The sequence below is a fragment of the Oryctolagus cuniculus genome, chromosome 5 (genome assembly GCF_051225735.1).
Source record: "Oryctolagus cuniculus isolate XC-2025 breed Fujian yellow rabbit chromosome 5, ASM5122573v1, whole genome shotgun sequence".
Lineage (NCBI taxonomy): Eukaryota > Metazoa > Chordata > Mammalia > Lagomorpha > Leporidae > Oryctolagus > Oryctolagus cuniculus.
Window position 1 is genome coordinate 21,590,223 of NC_142871.1, and position 16,512 is coordinate 21,606,734.

Here is a 16,512-nt window from a genome sequence, read left to right on the forward strand (position 1 = left end):
TCTTGGCTGAAACATTATAGCCCAGGTGAGACTGGGATGGAAGAATTCAAATACTTAGAAAAAACTGCCAGGAAATTTTATGAATACATATAATGTTAATAATACCTTTGTGCTTTTAAATGCTATACCTGCAATTCCAGAAAGTAAAAATAAAAGAGATAAGTAAGCTACTTCATAGAGTCATTAATAGGCTAATTTTGTCTTTAGTAATGATACTAAATAACTACGGTCTTTGTAGGAAATTATTTAAAGATGAACATTTATATAAAAAATAGAAAATTAAGGATAATCCAAAAGATAAAAAGTTAAAACTTCCAAACAGAGAGAAAAGAAATTATGGATCAAATGTAAGGGAAGAACTAACTGTAAACTATGTTATAAGTAGAAGGGAAATTGGGAGTGCAGAATTATTTTTAATTGGTATCAAATTAATTGATATATATGATTGAATGATTTATACCTATGATTAAGAATATGACAGGGACATATACTTTTACTTCTACTCAACATTTTACTGAAAGTTGTAGCCCATCCTTGCAGGCAAGAAAAAGAAGAAATATCGTCAGACTAGAAGGAAGAGGTAAAACTATTTTTACATGCAGATGACATGATTATATAGAAAATCTGATATTTTTCAAAAAATCCTATTTATAATAAATGAGTTTATCAAGATCACAAGATAAAAAATAATATAGAAAATAAGCTGAACTTTTACAAACTGGCAAGGAGAATTAGAAATCAAAAATGATACTATTTCCAATAAAATGAATGAATGACTTTTACAGTTATGTGTGATACACAATCTTCAAGGCCAGTATTCTGAAACCATACAATTTAGATGAAATTAAAAAGGACCTAAATATACGAAAAGATTTCATATGCATGTAGTGTTGCAGAACTCAATATTGTTAAGACATAAATTCATACAAAATTGACCAACAGATTCATGATAATCCAATCAAAATCTTTGCAGGTTTTTTTTAATTGACAAGCTTATTCTAAATAAATAGAAACACAAAGAATCTAGACTAGGCAAAACAACTTTGAAAACAAGAAACATTGGAGAACTGGCAATATCTGAGTTCATAGCTCATCAGGAAAGCTTTCCTAATCAAGACACAGAGGTGGGCATACAGACAGACGACGATCCCGGGAACAGAATACTGTGTTGAAAAAGAGGCTGCCCAAACATATAAGGACACTCAAACCACAACACAACTCAGTAGAGAAAGAATAACCTTTTCACTAAATACAGCAGGAACAACTGGATACCCATCTGTAAACTTTGATCTATGCTTTGCATTCTTTACAAAGATAAATTCAAGCACACTTAAACCTAAAACCTAAAACCATGCAACTCCTTAAGGGAAACATACAAGAAAGTCTTTTGAATTAAAGAGACACCAAAGGTATTTTAGATATCACATCAAAGGCATAATCCATAAAATAAAAAATTGACTTAGATATCATCAAAAATTTAAAACTTTCCTTCTTCAAAGCACATTGCTAATACAAAGAAAAAAGTAGCCACAAACAGAGAGAAAACATTTGCAAAGTATATGCCTCTTAAAGGACTTCTGTCTCTTATAATCCAACAAAAAAAATGGGAAAACTTTGTTCAGATACTTAAAGAAATTTTCTACTCACATGAAATTGTATATTTTATGGGATATAGTAAAATATTTGAACATATATTTATAGTATAAGACAACCAGACCAGGCCACAAGACTTTCCATTTTCTCATTTTTTCCTCCTATTTGGAGCCTACAATTCCCTTTCTTCTAGCTTTTTATAATTTATAACATTATTGTGAATTATCACTTCACTATGCTTTAGAATACTAGAATTTGTTACTTCTAATAGACTATATTCTGGAACCTGTTTATCAACCTCCATTTACCCTTTTCCCCCAACCCTAGTAATTATGATTAAAGTTCATCACACAAGAGAGAAAATGCAATATTTGCCTTTGGGTTCCTGGTTTGTTTCATTAACAATGATCTGCAGTTCTGTCTATTTTCCTGCAAATGTCTAGATTTACTTCTTTATTATGGCTGAATAATATTTTATTGAATATATCCATATCTATCATCTATCTATTAAACTACATTTCATTTAGCCATTCATCTCTCAATGAACACTTGTGTTGATTACAAATCTTGGTTATTTTGAATAGTGCTGCAATGAACATAAGAGTGCAGATATCTCTTTCATATGCTGATTTTATTTCCTTTGGATATATACCCAGGAGTGGGAGAGCTAGCTCATATAATAGACCTGTTTTAGTTTTTGGAGGAACTTCCATACCGTTCTCTATAATGGTCGTACTAATTTGCATTACTACCAACAGTGTTTAAGGGATCCTTTTTCTCTGTATCCTTGTCAGCATTTGTCATATTTTGTCTTTTTGATAATAGTCATTCTAACTTGACTGAGATGATATCTCATTGCAGTTATGATTTGTATTACCAGCTGTCCAGTGATTTGACCAGATAATCTAAAAAAAGAATATACACGAATTATGAAATAACCATAATTTCAAAAATTGACCTGCAGAGATGGCCCACTATAATCCCTGGAAGCTATGGACACATCACACCCATGATTATGAGAGGATATATAGGATAGCTGACCTTAAGACACAGAGATTACCTCTATGTTTCTATGTATACTAAAAAGCTGGGAGATTTCTGAAACTGGCAGAAAGGCAGCCAGAAATGAAATTCAGAGAGATCTGCGGTATGAGAAGAACTCAATATTCTATTGCTGCCTTGAAAATGGAGTGGGATGTGAGAGAGAAAAAAATGCAGCCTACTTCTGGAAACACTGAGGATTCCTGACAGCAAGCAGAGAAAATGGAAGCTTAGACCAACAACGACAAGGAGCCAGACTATGCTGCAAATCTAACAAACTTCGAGTGGATTTCCCCCCAAATCTCTCAGCAAAAGTCCAGTCCAACTGACATGTTGATAGTGGCCTTGTAAAGCCTTAAAAAGAGAATCTATCTGAGCCCGATGGGAGTACAGAGCTATGGAAGTGTAAAATAATAAAGGAATGGTGCTTTAGGTCACTATAAATTCCCAATAGTTTGTTATGCAGCAATATGTAAACTAATACTGAAGACAAGTAAACACATGAATAGATGTTCCACATAGTCTTTCAGTAAATGCAACTATTACTGTGCACCTGTTACAATGGCTAAGTTAAAAAGACAAACCATGTCAGGTGTTGACAAGAATGTGGAGCAACTGGGACAAAGACATAACTAAAAACATTACATTTTGAGAAATAATCCAGCAGCTTTCTTAAAAATTTAACCATATATCTATGTGACATAGTCACTCAACTCTGAGATATTTTACCCAAAATGAATGAAAGCACATGTACATATAAAATACATACATGAATGTGGATAGGAGCTTTGCAATAACTGAAAGCAGGAAATAACCTAATTGTCCATCATCATATCATCATGTGAATAGGTAAATATATTGTGGAACATTTAAACAATGGGTTGTGAATATCAAAATAACTATGAGTTAAAGAAGCTGTAAAAAAAAGGCATTTAGGTTTGATTCCTTGTATATACAACTGACAGAAAATAGAACACTGGTTGCCTGGGAACTGGCATCAGCAAAGGACAGAGGAAAGGGTCACAAGGGGCAGGAGGAATCATTCTGAATAGTGTGGTTTTCATTATTTTGATTGTGGAGATGGTTTCATGTATGTTAAAACACATCATGGTGCACCCTTTAAATAGTGCAATTTATTGTATGTCAATTTTATATCAATAAACCTGCAGAATAATGAATCAAGGAGAGGCAGGAATAAGCCTGAGAGTTTGAAAAAGCAAATTAAGGAAATTCCAGATGTTATTGCATAATAACAATATTATCTGTTCATTCTATTACATATTTGATGGGCAAATCATACACAGTAAGTCATCTTATCTATACATTCTTTCATATATGCTATTCTTGGTTAACTAAATATGCTCCATAATAGGTGACTGAAATAAAGTCAGAATTATATATATATTATTTATATATAATTAAATTATCCCAGAATTCTTTAAAATATACTTTATAATATTGTTACTAATGAAATACTAATAAATAAAATAACTTTCAAACTTAAAAACACTTGTTCACCACATACTTCACAAAGATAAAATGATTTCTGTTAATTCTAAAATAAATGAACAAGATTATATAATGCAATTTAAAGATGCACCAGAGCTAAAAGTTTTCGAGGAAGGGTTTAGCCAGTACAAAGGTGCAAAGCCATTAAATATCTTAAGCAATGAAAAGACAGCTGAATATGTTTTACACACACACAAACACACACACGCAGACACACACACACGCGTCCTTATATCCACTTTAACTAGATTATTTAATGGAAGCAGTTTCACTGTAGGGATATTACAATTTTAATAAAATGAGGGTCTGGAATTTTGCCACTGTTTTGTTAAGGCATGCTGTTCAGTATAATGACATTATTTTACCCATAGTGGGAGGCAGTTTATTTATGAAATGTGCAATCAGCATGCCTTCTTCAGTAGTGTCAGTCAATACCCTGAAGGAATCAGAATATGAATAGCTTTACACAAGTGACTTAATTTGGGTTAGGGGCATTCTGAGTCATACTCTTCACAAAATCAAATTTGTAAAGTAACACATTGCAAATCTCAAAAAAAATAAAGTAGTTACAGCCAGATTTTCATGTGTACCTTCCTCTCATTTGATTTACTAAAATTATTTGAATATATATTTAATTTTAAAAGTTCAATCTTTATTTATTTTTCCTTATGCAATGGTTTTGATGTGTAAGATTAATAAGTTCCAGTTTCTATTTTCAAATATTTGAAATGAATAAGAATGAATACACATGATAACTAAAATACAAAGGCAACCTTGAAGAGGGTAGTAACAAAGTGCTTTGTTAGCAAAAAAGAGGGGGAGAAATTGCTTCTAACTATGAAAGTCAAGTTCCATTCAAGAAGATCTTTAAATATGGATGCAATTAGGATTAGCTGGGAAGCCACCATAAACAAAACAGAGTGGGGCCAGTGCTGTAGGATAGCAGGTAAAGCAGCTGTCTGCAGTGCCCACATCCCATATGGTTCAGGTCCCAGCTACTGCACTTCCCATTCAGCTTCCTGCTAATGCACCTGGGAATGCCCTAAATGATGGCCAAAGTCCTAAGACTCCTGCACCCAGGAAGATCTGGAAGAAGCTCCTGGCTTTAGGTGGGACTAGCTTGGGTTGTAGCGGCCATTTGTGGAGTGAATCAACAGATGGAAGATCTCTCTCTCTCTCTCTTTTTCTGTCTCTCTGTAACTCTGAATTTCAAATAAATAAACAAATCTTTAAACAGAGAGAGTATGGAAAGAGGGGTAGAGGCAGAAAGTGGACAGACAGGAAGCTGTCTGGTAGTATTTGATGTGTGTGGAGGAGAGCGCTGAGGCTGGTTGCCCAGCTCACTGCTGACAGCTTTCTTAGCTTCTCTCTTCCTCTCTTATTCCTCTTCCCTTTTTCTTTAAAAATTTTTGAAGCAGGAGCATCCTACAAGTAAAATTGTATATAATGAGTAATAACAGCATCACTTAATAGTAAACTGGCTAAGAAAAACTTTAACTCAAGACAAGGAAATTGCAGGGTTTTCTTAGTGGTCCAACTGGACTAAAAAGGCCCTCAACAATGAATGGGTGACAGGATAAAAATGCAGAGCCAAACCAGATAATTAAAAGAACAAGGAAACCATTGGATGCGATGGGCAAAGGAAAGAGAGAGGAAAAAGATTATTGATCTTGAGACTGTAAGGTGACAGAGAAGGTAGAAATAATTTTCCCTGGGGCTGGCACTGTGGTGTTAAGGTTAAGCCTCTGCCTGTGGTGCCAGCTTCCCAAATGGTTGCCAGTTCAAGTCCTGGCTGCTCCACTTCCAATCCAGCTCCCTGCTAATGGCCTGGGAAAGCAGAGTAGGATTGCTTAAGTGTTTGGGCCCCTGCATCTGGTTGGGAAACCTAAATGAAGCTCCTGGCTCCTGGCTCCAGATTGGCTCAACTCCAGCCATTGTAGCCATCTGGGGAGTGAACCAGTGGATGGAAGACCTTTCTCTCTGTCTCTCCCTCTCTTTATCTGTAATGCTGCCTCTCAAATAAATAAATATTAAAAAAAGAAAATCATTTCCCTGTAATATTATTATTTCTCCAAAATGAGCAACATAGAAGTGTACACATTTGTGAGAGGAAATGATGGCCTCTGTTTTGGACATATTTATTTTTGAGTAGAAAATCAAATTAAAGTGGGCTTGTGGCCTCAGACATGAGTTTAGTTGAATGGTAAGAGTCAGAGATGTTAATTTAGTGTCTCAAATGAGGAATAATTGTTTCAAATGATCAAAGGGAAGGAGGCATGTGAGCTAAGTAAGACCATTGGAGAAAGACCTAATTTGGGGTGTGGGTGGGGGTAGAAAACAAACAATGCGTGAGGCATAAAGGAGAGATCAGAGAACTCCAGAAAAGGACAAGAGAGGTGAGGCTGAGCTTCAGGACTTGATTTTCCTTGGAGGCACCTGAACCTTTGGAGAGAAGAACAGGGAGAGCAATGAATGGAGGCTGCTTCCGCTGATCTGCCTCGGCCAATGCACACACACGTCTGGGATCTGTAGCTTCTGTCCTTTCCCAGGAATGACAGTGTCTAGCAGGAAAATGGGCAGTTATAAAGAACAAGCGCAATATATGCATGCGAATGCACGAGATCATATCCATAACCACTTTCCACGAGAAAAACAACAGGTCTGCAGAGATAAAAGGCTCGTGCTTGCATAGGCCCAAACTAATTGATTTTTACACAACCCCAACTGCTTTCCTCCTGACCTCATTCTTTAGCTACAGTGCAAAGCCCAGATCCGGACCAAAGAGGGGCAAACGTAGGGCTTTGTCTCGAACTTATAATGCATTCACCTGCATTTTTCATTATAATAGCATGCAGACAGGGCTGTTGCCAACTTTTGCAGTAAAACCCTAACTAACCCTTGAACTAAATCTTACATGGTTTGACTCTCACTGTTTTTCTGGCTCATGCCTGGGGCAAAATCAGGAAAAAAAAAAAAAAAAAAAACAGGTCATAGTGTCATTGTTCTTCCTGCTTTCTCTCTTTTTGCCTTTCTAACTACAAAGGTTTGAAGCTCTGTAGCCTTTTTCATTAATAACATAACCATATCCCCTCCTCTTTGATTCCATAGATAGCTCCCCAGAACATCCTCCTACTCTCAAGAGTGGAGCTTTGTGCTCTATAAATTGAAGATCTCAGAGGCAGATCTACAATGCTCTGACCTCAGGCAGTTAGCTCCGAGTCTGTGGATGGAAGCCAGGTTCCCTACACTGGAGACTGACAACTGGGCAAACAGGATACAGTAACCTTTTTGAGAACTTAACTGAAGTAATACCTGAAATTCTTGTATTCTCCAAGTCTGAAAGGTAAAATAAAAAAATTACAAAAATTTGGACTATGGCATTAATTTTGGCACCCACAAAAAATTCAAAATGTATTTATTTACTTTTAAAAAGTACCATGTGTTAATTCAACCTTACAAATCAGCATAGGTATAGCCTCAGAACTTGGAATTAATTGGCTTGAACCTACTCTGAAAAGAAATATTAATAATAAAATTTTTAAAGACCTAAGTGAGTACTTCTTTACAATGAAATTGCAACATATATATATCTACTATATCACATGTTAAAATGAAGAACATTCATAATATTTCTGTCCAATCTTTTACATTATACAAATGTATTAAAGGTATATTTTAATATTTCTTGGATATAGTTTTATCTATTTTATCTCAAATAAAGTGACATGAGCAGTTTATAAATTATTTTAATTCCTTGCTTTAAGCTGCCTTTGATCCAGAAATGTTAAAAAATTAAACTCCACTGACATATTTTTAAATAATCATTTTTAATTGAACAATTATTTGTTTTTTCTAGAATTTCATTATGCTTTGAAGTAACAATGAAGTACTAATTCTATGAGTTTGTGATTTTAACTCTTTCAACCTGTTTTCTTCCATTCCTCTAATAATGCTACACAATAAACTTTGAGAGAAACATTTCTCCTTCCAAATTAAAACTTGGGTAATTAAAACAAAGATTTCACGGACAGATGTTTCTTCAACCATGTCAAATATTAGTGAATTTACCAAATGCTCAGATTAAGATTGTTTCACAGGGAAAATTAAAAGCACTCTATTAAAATTAAAGGGTACTTCTTTCCTTATTAAACTGTACTTTTTATATGAGATTTTATATTTAAAAATATGCAGCTATCATTTATACAACATACTAATCTGTGCCAAGTGGTCCCTGTGGTGCTGGGGGTGAACATGGCTGGGCCCCTTCCCTCTGAGCTCTCACAGTCTCTCTCTTATTACCAGTCAGAGGATTTTATGACCTCGCTCCCATGCCAGATTTCCAGTTTAACTCAATTAAACTACACATGCATTTACCAACTACACGCTGGGTCAGATCCTGAAAAGAAAGCAAAACACAAAACTCATTTACACATGTCTTTCCTTTCAGACACAATGTCATCACAGGCTGAGCATCATCATGGATCGCACTGTCATTAGAGGCTGGAAACTTGACTTTTGTCATCTCTGACCATAGTCACTTTACAGATCTGTTCCCCTCTCTCCTCAGCAGTGCCAGAGTCAGGCAGTCTCCCATGATTTCAGACCATCACGCATTCTTGTCACCTGATTCTTACTGCAGCATAAATCCCATGTGATCATTGAATTATACTTCATAACTTATCATTTTGATATTTAAAGACATTTATATGTCCGCACTCTACATAATTCAAATTCTGAGTCGCTCTCTCTCATTCTGTTGCATCCTTGGTTTAGATGGTTTATGTGCCTGTAAATTCATGCATAGATCCTTGAACTCAGCCAGCCTTGATGACTTTCTGTGCCCCAAAACATCATTCGCATCCCTGATGCTGATTCATTTACACATGCCTTTCAGAAATGAGGAGCTGCTTTAGAGGGAGGTGGAGACAGATCTGCTCCAGTTGGTCTAACCCATATGGGCCTCATTTCAGGAATGCCACACTCTTATGAGTCCTTCTGTAATTTCCAACAAGTCTCTTGTCATAAATGTGGCATTGCTATGTATTTCCTACTTGCCTCCATATGGATCAATACCTCATCCTTATCACCACCAAAATTACAAACCCTTTGACAGAGAAGCCATGTTTCACAACTCATTATCCTCCAAGGCCTACCAGTGACTTGGGCATGATAAATGTTCACTAAGTGGTTGAGAAAGAAACATAAATAGATTCTTATCTAGGGACATTTCTCCTCTGAAACATACCTTTTGAATTTGTTAATTGATCTTAGTTGTTGAGGTCCACAGTGATCTGGTGTGGAATTGAGAAAATTCACTGTGACTCCTGGGCTGCTCCCTCCTCAGTTGGTTGTTCCTCCTCTGAGCTCTGCCAACTGGTGTGAATGGTGAGACAGGCCTGAGAGCTGAACCCCCCCTACTATATCCTGCTCTTACAAGGGATTTCTTTTATGATCTCTGCGGGCAGAGGAACATGTTATTTACCAACTACTGTTGCATGGTTCCATTGAATCAGTTCCTTCTTAGACCTCAGATAACCAAAACCCTACTTAATTTAATACTCAGTAAGGTATTTATTCCTATGTTTTCTGTTGTTTCCATGGTACTAATCATAATTCAGTTTTTATAATAGTTTTGTTTCAAATTTCACATAGACAGGTACATTGATTCTTTCTGAAAGTTCCATGAAGTTTAGATGTTTATTTCAGTCATAATGATAAATTAGAGACTCCGAAATGTTTCATTATGTTTTGAGAAAACAGATTGAATATTTTACCACAATTATGAATCTAGAAGGTTATTTGAGTCCTGTTATTTTAAAAATTACCTGTTACCATTTTTAACATCGCTATCAGAAGTGGAATAATATTTTGTGACTATGAACATCAACATTGTGTCCCCATCTCAAACTATCCACTAAAGTTAAACAAATTTTAGTATATATAGTATATCTATTTATGCTTCGAATGTCTATTCATACTTAAATTGTATGCTTTCTATTGCGTCTGCTGAGTTATCCATGACTGACATAAAGACCTATATTTAGTACTTGCAAAAGGTAAGATTTTTGTACCTCTATTTCCAATGGCATCTAATTGATGAGAACCTTTGCAGTGCCCATTAACTTTCAAATCAATTGTTTATAATTGCTGATTATAATTTGATCCTATTTAGAATGCATGTCTGTGTCCTACCCAAATTTGTATGTCGAACCCTAACCTCCAGTGGATTGCCATTAGGATGTGGGGACTTCGGAATATAATTAGGTCATTAAAATAAAGACTTCATGATGGGATTAATGTCCTTATGCATGTGAAAGAAAATAGTCCTCCCTTTCCACCTAGTGAGGGTAAAATAAGTAAATATGTGAACCTCAAAGAAGGCCCTCCCAGCATCTGAACATGCCAAGTAGTTTGATCTTGAACTTCCAGCCTCCAAAACAGTGAGAAATAAATTTTGGCTGTTTAAGCCATCAAGTCTATGGTATTTTGCGATAGCAGTTAGAAATGACTACAGCAGATAATGAAAGTCATAGTTTGTGACAGTTGTTATCTTTCCCGAGATGTCTGCCTGACCTGTCAGGTATATTTCTCTTCATTAAACTATGCTATCTTACTTCCCACACAGTAAATAGATGAATAAATAAATAAATAAACCACAAAAGGCAACTTATTCACAATGTTAAATGTTTTACCATAACAAAATTCACTCACTTATTATGGACTTACTGGAGTTAAATAAAAGTCTGATGAGGTCTGATTCTGGAAGTTTAGAGTAGAAATGAAAATGAAGCAATGAAAAGGGGACAGGTAGTGCTAGGGTGAGAGCAAGTTCAATTAGCTGCCCTTTATTTAGAGGAGAGAAGATCAAAAGTGAGAATAGAAAAAACTTGCCAAGTGTCACAAAAGAATTGATGCCAGAGTGAATGCCAGAACAGAGATGTCATCTTAGTGGATACAGAGAATTAGAGAAGAAATAGAATAGAAATAGTTTAATGTAAAAACTGACAGTTAAGTTTCCTGGTACAATTTTCTTGCTGAGTCAAGGTCATAACTACTTATGAATTTGTTCGTAGCTGGACACAGCTGAGTCTGGTCTTATCAGCAGTAACATCTCAGTTTTGGGGATAACAGCAGATACAATAGGAAAGGGAAGGCAAATTGGGCTTCAATACAACTCAGAAAGAAGAAAAACCAAGGTAGGCTTAAGTAAACCATGCACCCATTCCATAAGCAAGTGGTAAGTGCTTGTTATGTGCTCTGGTCAATACACTAGGCAAAAGTCAGACACAGTCTCTGTCCCCAGACTGATGTAAAATTTTAAGAAAAAAAGGAGATGTTACTGAGGTATCTGAAGAGAATCAAATTCGATAGCAGGGACATTTTCACGGCTCTGAAATGGTCTTCTCTGATTTTTGCCTTCAGGAGCGTGTTACAGTTAGTTGCATTTACTGAATGTGTAACCACAAGCTGCGGTGAAATGGCATAACTCACTAGGGATTTCCTCAGGGCATTTCAAGTGACAATCACACGATAGCCTCACATAACTTTGATCTCTACACATCCTGCTTGGTGACACTTAGCCTGGTACTATGCTTCTTAGTTCCTCAGTAAAACTTAGAGGAGACTTAATTTAGAAAGAGCTTCATATACTATCATTTAATGCTACAATATAATCTAATGATTTGCTGTTTAACCCTTAGTTTCCAGGAAAACCTAGCTTTTTATAGAGCCACTAGCCCTTCCTCTCCATTTTCATAAATATACACAAATAATTTTATTCACGTAGTTAAATTCAGATAATTTTGGAAAAAGGTAAATGTGTTAGAAGTAATTATCTCAAAATAAAGTTAGAAATCCTGCCAAGAGAAGAGCTAGTGTCTTCCCTGTAGGCACCACCACAGGACCAAACCATGTAACATGCTTTATGGTGTCTGGTTTGGTCATTTTCTTCATGGGAGTAAACAATCTCATATTTTTCAGAATATAAGCTCTTTGAAGCTGAAGATATCTCCCAAGCTCCCAAAGAGTTGTGGCTCTTCAACGTGCATTAATTTTAAACATTGTTAACTAAGTTATCATTGTTATTATTTTGGTGCATTCAAAACTCTCCTGAAACACTGTAAAAATCTGTGAAACATTGCCATGCATTCATTCATTTAATATAAATTTTTGAATGTTTACTTTGTGTGGCCCACGAACTACTCTAGCTACTAAGGATTAAATACTGTATAAAATAGAAAATTAAAACTCCCTGCCTTCATGAAAATTATACTTTATTAGGAAGACAAATGAGAAAAACATGATTTCTAAAAATAAAAAATATATAAAACATATAAAAGTATTTTAAATGAGCAAAAACAGCAATAGAGAAAAATAAAGCAGTGAAAGAAGTTAGGGAGATTTTTTTGGTCAGGATTTTGGCTTTGGCATGGAAGTGGGGGTTGCAACTTTAGATTCTATATGCACTCATTTTTATTTATTTATTGAGAGAGAGAGGAAAAGAGAAAGAGAAAGAGATTTTGAGAGTTAGTTCCCAGAAGCTGATTCATGCTATGCTCCAGTGACTCATCCAGGAGCCAGGAACTCAATCTAGGTCTCCCACATTGGTGGTAGAAAGTCAATGACTTGAACCATCACTGGCCAGTGCCTTGGGGCAATAGGCTAATCCTCCATCTGCAGCGCCGGCACACCGGGTTCTAGTCCCGGTCGGGGCGCCAGATTCTGTCCCGGTTGCCCCTCTTCCAGGCCAGCTCTCTGCTGTGGCCCAGGAGTGCAGTGGAGGATAGCCCAAGTGCTTGGGCCCTGCACCCGATGGGAGACCAGGAGAAGCACCTGGCTCCTGCCTTCGGATCAGCGCATAGGCTGCTGCTGCCATTGGAGGGTGAACCAACTGCAAAGGAAGACCTTTCTCTTTCTCTCACTGTCCACTCTGCCTGTCAAAAAAAAAAAAAATTTTTTTTGTACCATCACTGCTGTCTCCCAGGGTCCGCATTAACAAGAAGCTGGAGTCAGAACACAGAGGTGGGCATCAAACCCCAGCACTCTGATATGGACACAGGTGACTTAACCAGCATCTTAACCACTAGGTCAATTCCCCACTCAGGGAATTACAATTTTTAAATCACATATCCAAAGAAGCTGACAGGAAAATGACATTTGGACGTACATATGACGGAGGTGAAGGAGAAAACTATATGACCCTCTGGGAGAGATCTTTCCAGAAGAGGAAATAGCAAGTGCAAAAGTCCTTGGGTGTTCCAGGAGTGAAGAGGAGGAGGCTAAGTGGGTCCGACACTAGGGGAAAGAGGGGAAGGTGGAGTCAGAGAATCCAATTAGATACAAGCTGCTGCCCCCACCCCCCTCCCAGTGCAGACTGAGGAGCAGGAGTGACCCTGTTCGAAGAGAGGTTGGCCACTGGCATTTCTCACAGCCAGAATGGATTTTAGAAGTTTTATAAGCTCGGACAGTAGATAAACACAGCGTCTCTCTGGGAAAAAAAGGATCAAAGACAAAATAATAATAAAACGGTTTCCTTGTTTGTATATAGAAAATTCTATATAGCTGTATTGTCTTAGCTTTTTCAAGCCACTTTACCTCTGATTTCATCTGATTAAATGTCTTCTTTGGGGGGGGGGGGACTAGGGAATCACCATTAAGAAGGAATTTCTCTCTGTCTCTCTGTCTCTCTCTGTCTCTCTCTCTCTCTCTCTCTCTCTCCCTCCCTCCCTCCCTTCCTTCCTCTCTCCCTCCCTCCCTCCCTTCCTCTCTCCTCCCCAACCCCTTTCTCACTCTCCCAACTTTGGAGCTATGCAGATGTGACCTTAACTGGATGTCTTTTGAATTATACCTGTCCCCTAAATGAACCGTCGCCTGTGTGACTACTTGAATGGGCGAAGAAGGAAAGGAAGAGTGGGAAGGGGAGAGGGGGAGTCCCAGGGTGACAGCCAAAAATTCAGTCCACTGAGCAGGAAAACAAGAGGCTTCAGGAGAGGACCTGGGTGAAGACAGACAAGGGAGAGAGAACCTATGGGAGGGGGAAGAAAGAAGCTGTGAATTTCTGTCCTGGCAGTTTGCCCAGGACAGTGATAAAGCCAAGGGGGCTACACCAGACAGGGGTTGGCAGGCAGAAGTCCCTTACTCTTTAGATTTATCGGATCCCGATCCGTGGCCGGAGTTGATCCTATGCACCTCTTTCCTTTTGCTTTGTTTGGTGGTCATGGCGAGTGCGACCCAGGACGGACTGAGAGCTAGCAGCCGGCTGGATGCCCCTAGGTTCCGCGTCTGCTGTTGCCAGGAGACGGCGCCAGCGTCCCCCTCGTACTGAGACGCCTGCTGGGCGGGCTCTAGGGCTGCAGGCAGCTTTGGGGACATGAATGCAGAAAGCTCAGGTGCCCACATCCAGGTGGAAACCTGGCGTGGTGTCTGGGGAGGAATCAGGGCGCCCAGGCAGGGATTTGACGGCGGGGCTGATGGGCGGGTCTGATTCACTGGAGTTCTTGCGGAAAGACTCTGCCTGGCCTTGCCCCTCAGAGTCACAGAAGGGGAGGATATGGACTGTGTCTTGGTCCTTCAGCTATTTGAATACGGATATTTTGCGGCTCCCTGCCTTTCATGATTGAACATAAAATATTCCTTAAATAATTACTAAGGAGACATTGTAGGCATCGAATTTATCAACGGCTCAGAAAGCACGGGTCTAGAAATGAACACAGTGGGTGTAAGGGACGTCCCAGCAGGGAAGACAAGGTCATGATGCCCTTAGAGGCTCCCAGTTAGGTGATGCTGCTGTCCCTGACAAAACAGGTAGGGAGTCTTGATTGCTCACATCAAAGAATAAATCCAAGTCATGGAAATGAATGTTCTTTGAAACGCTTGCACTGCAGCAAGACAATGCAGACCCCAGTAAACAGATCTATTATGTCATATGCCTAGTGGGCAGCTGTGGAATTAGTAGTTATCTTGCCTTATGCTTTCCTTTGAGCCTCAGTTTACTTGTTTGTATATAGAAAATTTTAATCGCTAACTCACATTGTATTTAAGGGATAAATAAGATGAATATAAATATAGCTCAGGATGAATACACAGAGATTGCAACTCAAATGCCTTCAAGAAGCAGGCAGGTACCCTGAATGAATGAAGTAAACCAGACGTAGAGGAGGTGGTCCCATGCTTAACTAAGACTTAAAAATTATTAGACTTAAAAATTGCCCAATTTATTAAAATAAGACAAAGTACTGTGCTGGCCCAATATAACCTCACTTGCTTCAGAGAGATTTGACACATAGCCCTGTGGTTTGGGTCCCCTGTCATCCCTCTAATGAGCCTAGAAATAACAACATTAAATACAAGATTCTCCTGTTTTAGGAGTGGGCCCCTGCGCAGGTGAGCAGCATCTTCCTGCAAAGCAATTCTTTCTGTTTCTCAAATGAATGCCTGATCCTCTCCACTAAGAATAGTCTGTTTTATCATGCTAACCTAGTCATTACTTTTAAGGATTACCTGAAGGACAACCAAACATGAACTTCATTGTGTTTTATATGCAGAATAAATAAAATTCAAAGCCAGTAGCCTTAATATCTTGTCTGTATGAGTAACTTGCAAACATTTCCTTCTTTTTTTTGTTTTGTTTTTTTTTTTTTTTTTTTTGACAGGCAGAGTGGACAGTGAGAGAGAGAGACAGAGAGAAAGGTCTTCCTTTTGCCGTTGGTTCACCCTCCAATGGCCGCCGCGGCCGGCGCGCTGCGGCCGGCGCACCGCGCTGATCCGATGGCAGGAGCCAGGAGCCAGGTGCTTTTCCTGGTCTCCCATGGGGTGCAGGGCCCAAGCACCTGGGCCATCCTCCACTGCACTCCCTGGCCACAGCAGAGGGCTGGCCTGGAAGAGGGGCAACCGGGACAGAATCCGGCGCCCCGACCGGGACTAGAACCCGGTGTGCCGGCGCCGCTAGGCGGAGGATTAGCCTAGTGAGCCGCGGCGCCGGCCCAAACATTTCCTTCTTCCTAAGAAAACATCTTAGGGCTCTGTTTCATTTATTCCACTATTGAAATTTCCAGAGAACTCTGCTGAATAAAGGTAAAGCACTGAGTGTTTGAGAAAATATTACTTGATACCAAATCTCATCAGCTCAAATACACAACCCTAAGCATGCAAAGAATCTAGGGTAAAAATAGTACAACTCTAAGTAGCCAACCCCATGGAGTTTCATCTTGAGCAAAAGCTTTTTCTAAAGCCAATGCTAATGGCTGCAAGATGCCAAGACTGTTATGGAAGTAAGCCTTAGAAATCAAAACATCTATGTCTTACTCATATTTTATAGATCAAGAAGCCCAGGCCAAGAGAAATGAAGTATCTTGCCAAAAGTTGCAAGAC

At 38.4% G+C, this 16,512-nt stretch overlaps 1 protein-coding gene across 3 annotated transcripts in view; it reads right to left on the reverse strand.

Moving 5' to 3' along the window:
* ADGB (androglobin) overlaps positions 1–14,435 on the reverse strand; it is a 217,516-nt gene extending 203,081 nt beyond the window's left edge. For all 3 annotated transcript variants that reach the window (XM_089332586.1, XM_008263621.5, XM_008263619.5), the window contains exon 1: positions 14,282–14,435. In XM_089332586.1, coding sequence (XP_089188712.1) covers positions 14,282–14,361 — 80 coding nt within the window. In that variant the 5' untranslated portion in view covers positions 14,362–14,435. The remainder of the gene's footprint in view (positions 1–14,281) is intronic.
* Positions 14,436–16,512: the final 2,077 nt, after the last annotated feature.